The 3,336-nt window shown below is 38.4% G+C and overlaps 1 protein-coding gene across 1 annotated transcript; it reads left to right on the top strand.

Moving 5' to 3' along the window:
* Window positions 1–671: 671 nt before the first annotated feature.
* LOC5568756 lies at window positions 672–3,056 on the top strand. The gene is made up of 4 exons (XM_001658086.2): window positions 672–901; window positions 974–1,958; window positions 2,161–2,333; window positions 2,397–3,056. Exons 1-4 carry the CDS (start codon window positions 832–834, stop codon window positions 2,972–2,974), a joined length of 1,806 nt encoding a protein of 601 aa, XP_001658136.2. The 5' UTR covers window positions 672–831; the 3' UTR covers window positions 2,975–3,056.
* Window positions 3,057–3,336: the final 280 nt, after the last annotated feature.

Genomic DNA, 3,336 nt, shown 5'->3' with positions numbered 1-3,336 from the left:
CGGTTCAACGCGATTTAGTCTCTAGCATTTGAATTGAAAAACTTGTGCTGGCCACCGAAGAAGCATAACACATAGACCGAAACCGTATGCTTCCGTGGGGTTATTGTACTAGGCAAACATAACTGCATAAAAGTACTCCTAGTAAGCGCATGTGACGAGCCTCACGAGATGTCTCATGAGACTCGCTCACTAAGATATATTTTGTACGTATCTGCATCTCGTGTCTCACAAAATCTGTGGGCTGCGTTATGGGATATCGCAAGGCACACTAGCTTACATTAGGTATACATGAGAAACACGACACTCTGAAGCGAAGACCTGCCAAAGTTTCATCAGGACGGAGGCAGTTTTCTCATAGTCCTATTCGCTGTTTCATGTTGGTGTCACCCTTTCATACTCAGGGAACATAAGCGTACACTGCCAGTCCACGATTGTTAGTCGACGTATCCAATCCGTGTCCTCTCCTACGCTGTGTATACTATAACTTCACTGGCATACATCCTGTGTGCCGGTTGGCATTCCAGTCAATAACTGTGGAGCTGAAAAGCAAGCTCTGCCAGAAACGCCAGAAGAAGAATAAGTGTAGATATTCAGCAATCTAGCAACTGTGCAGAATAAGAGCATTATTCGATTCAAAGTACATTATTGTAATCTTGTTCGCAGTTGTAACGCAGAGTTGTAGCTGTAATATAAATATTGGCAGTTTTAGATTGCAGTACATAGAAGTAATCAAACCTTATCAAAGTATTCCTAGGCGGTATTTTTTCTAGGCTATTTTGCTTATCAATAATAATCAGGTTTCTAGCAGTTCATTTTGATACTCGTTGCGCGATGAATGGTCAGATAATGTTTTCAATTGCAATTTTATTGTTCATGTTCCTACAAAATGCCCAAATGAAATGTAAGGTGTACATTTGTGTTCTCTTCAAACCACAGGAAAAAAAAATTGAAAACCAATACAATATTTTTTTAGACACAACTTGTGGCGTAATGAGAAATATGGAAAAGAACGGATCGGATGTTGCGAAAGAACCTTTCGGTGTTTGGCCTTGGCATGTAGCTGTACTGAACAGTTCAAACGGATATGTAACTAGCGGAGCGATAATAAGTGAATGGTTTGTGCTGACAGTAGCTCATGCTACATTCACAAGTAAATCGGTTCAAAAAACGCCAAATGAATTTGTCGTTGCGATGGGAATTAGAGATCTCAGTGATCCACAAAACTTTACAAAGAGGACGAACATTTCCAGCATTACCCGATATGGAGGTTATGATCAGAGACCTGGTATAAACGATGTAGCCTTGCTAAAAACTGCTACGATAATTTCATTCAACGAACATATTTCAAACATTTGCCTTTGGCCGAACTACAACATGGATCAGGTTAATCAAGAAAGTCAAATGTCGATCGTTGGTTGGGGTTCGCCGAAAGAGTATGGAAAGTCTAACATTATTCTGAGTGAAACTAATGTAACTATGAGTAATTTTAAAATATGTCACGAACATTCTGATATTCTCAATGGTAAAGTATTTTGCATTGTTAACATCAATAAGACAGACATCTGTTTGGAAAATGGCGCTGGTGGTATCTACGTGAGATATAAAGATGTTTGGTATTTGAGAGGAATGATTTCTTCCAATGAATTGAATACTGGTTCAGATAACTCGTGTCAAAACCTTCAAAATCTACGATTCATGGAGTTAACATATCACCAAAAATGGATTGAAAGATATGCCCTACCGAAAAAACATAACCTGCTTGGAATAGAAGACTGTGGCATAAGGATTTACTCAGATTCCATGAAACAACTAGGGCCTCACCAACAGCCGTGGATTACACAATTGGCCTACGTATTTTGGGGCCGTTTCAACGTGACTGACTGCCACGGAGTGCTGATCCATCCGGAATTTGTTGTAACATCCTCAAAATGCACGGAAAATCGCGAATATCGAAAACTGTGAGTTGAAAATGCAAATATGAGGACGAAAGAAAACTGATGAATCGCTCAAAAAACATTTTTTCTGATTCAGATATGTCCAAATCATTCTTTCTCTGAGATCAGTATAATTCTGCAGAATAAGCTGTTATTAAGCTACCAATGTTACTTGGGCGTGTATCAGAGTTATTGTACTATAATTTACAATTTAATACTTTTTCAGACTTCACGTGATACTGGGCGCGAGTTCAATCGGCAAGGATCTCTATGATACAACTAAACAAACAATTCAAGCCATAGAAATCACCGAACATTTGTTTTCCCAAACGTCAAGCACATTTGAATTTGGATTCGACATCAATGTTCTACGATTGGCGCGAAAGGCGGATATCACAGGTTTGAAACATTGTCAAAATCCATCCTTTCGAAACATTCATGCTTTCTTTCAATTTTCACTAGAAAATGTGAAGCCTATCTGCCTTCCGTCGTCAGTTGAACCTACCTCACACTACAGCATGGTGGCATGGAACCGTGGAGGTGAACATCCAAAGCAGTTGAAACATTCGTCGATGCAGGCAATTCCTTTCCACAAGTGCCACACGGAATATCTTAAATTAGGAATTAATATAACGTCTGAAGATTATTTAGCCTGTTACAAGTACTGTCAAATATCAGACGTACAAGGATTGCAGACCTGTGAAGTAGACAAATCACAAACATGTACAACTCCTCTTTCCGGAGGACCCCTATTTTATACTAAGCACGATGGTATTCATACGTACACATATCTAGCTGGTATCAGATCTTTTGGTCCGGCAAGCTGTCAGGATGACATTTTTGAAGTATTCAATGACATTGTTTCGTTCAGAGAAGAAATCGAAACGTTGGTTATATGGAAAGCATGGTTCGACGAAGAAGATGATCATTTGTCTTACGATATTGAAGATGTTTCGGATACTGTGCATTTTGAACTAGACGAAGAAGGAAACATTTTGGATGAGAATGGTAACATCTGGAATATAGACGATGACAAGTAAGACAAGTGCGTAATGCGTAAGTCATTGTCTTTAACTTTAATCAATAAATCATGAACAATAAAATGTGCATTTTTCTAATAATTCCTGGTTGATTTAACAATAGTGGAATTTTTGAAGCATGCGACAAATATATACATAAGAATTGTGTTGAAACAGTTTGCTCGCTATAATGATAATTCAGCATATTCTTTGTCATGTATGTCATGTACACTCCCGTGCAAAAGTTTGGGTTCACCCCCAAAAAAACATACAAAAGTGTTCTGTCCATATCTCTGTGATTACACGTCCAATTGAAACTCTTTAAGCCGCATTCGAAAGGCAAAGAGTTATTCTTACTTCGTATGTATTTTTTCAAAAAGATT

This window comes from Aedes aegypti, chromosome 2, assembly GCF_002204515.2.
Source record: "Aedes aegypti strain LVP_AGWG chromosome 2, AaegL5.0 Primary Assembly, whole genome shotgun sequence".
NCBI lineage: Eukaryota > Metazoa > Arthropoda > Insecta > Diptera > Culicidae > Aedes > Aedes aegypti.
The sequence above is the reverse complement of the archived record's forward strand: the minus strand, read 5'-3'. Positions and strand labels throughout refer to the sequence as shown.

Coding starts and splice junctions, on each gene's coding strand:
- LOC5568756 (XM_001658086.2), top strand. CDS start 832: ATGAATGGTCAGATAATGTTTTCAATTGCAATTTTATTGTTCATGTTC. Junction 902..973: donor ACAAAATGCCCAAATGAAAT/GTAAGGTGTACA, acceptor ATATTTTTTTAG/ACACAACTTGTGGCGTAATG. Junction 1,959..2,160: donor AATCGCGAATATCGAAAACT/GTGAGTTGAAAA, acceptor ATACTTTTTCAG/ACTTCACGTGATACTGGGCG.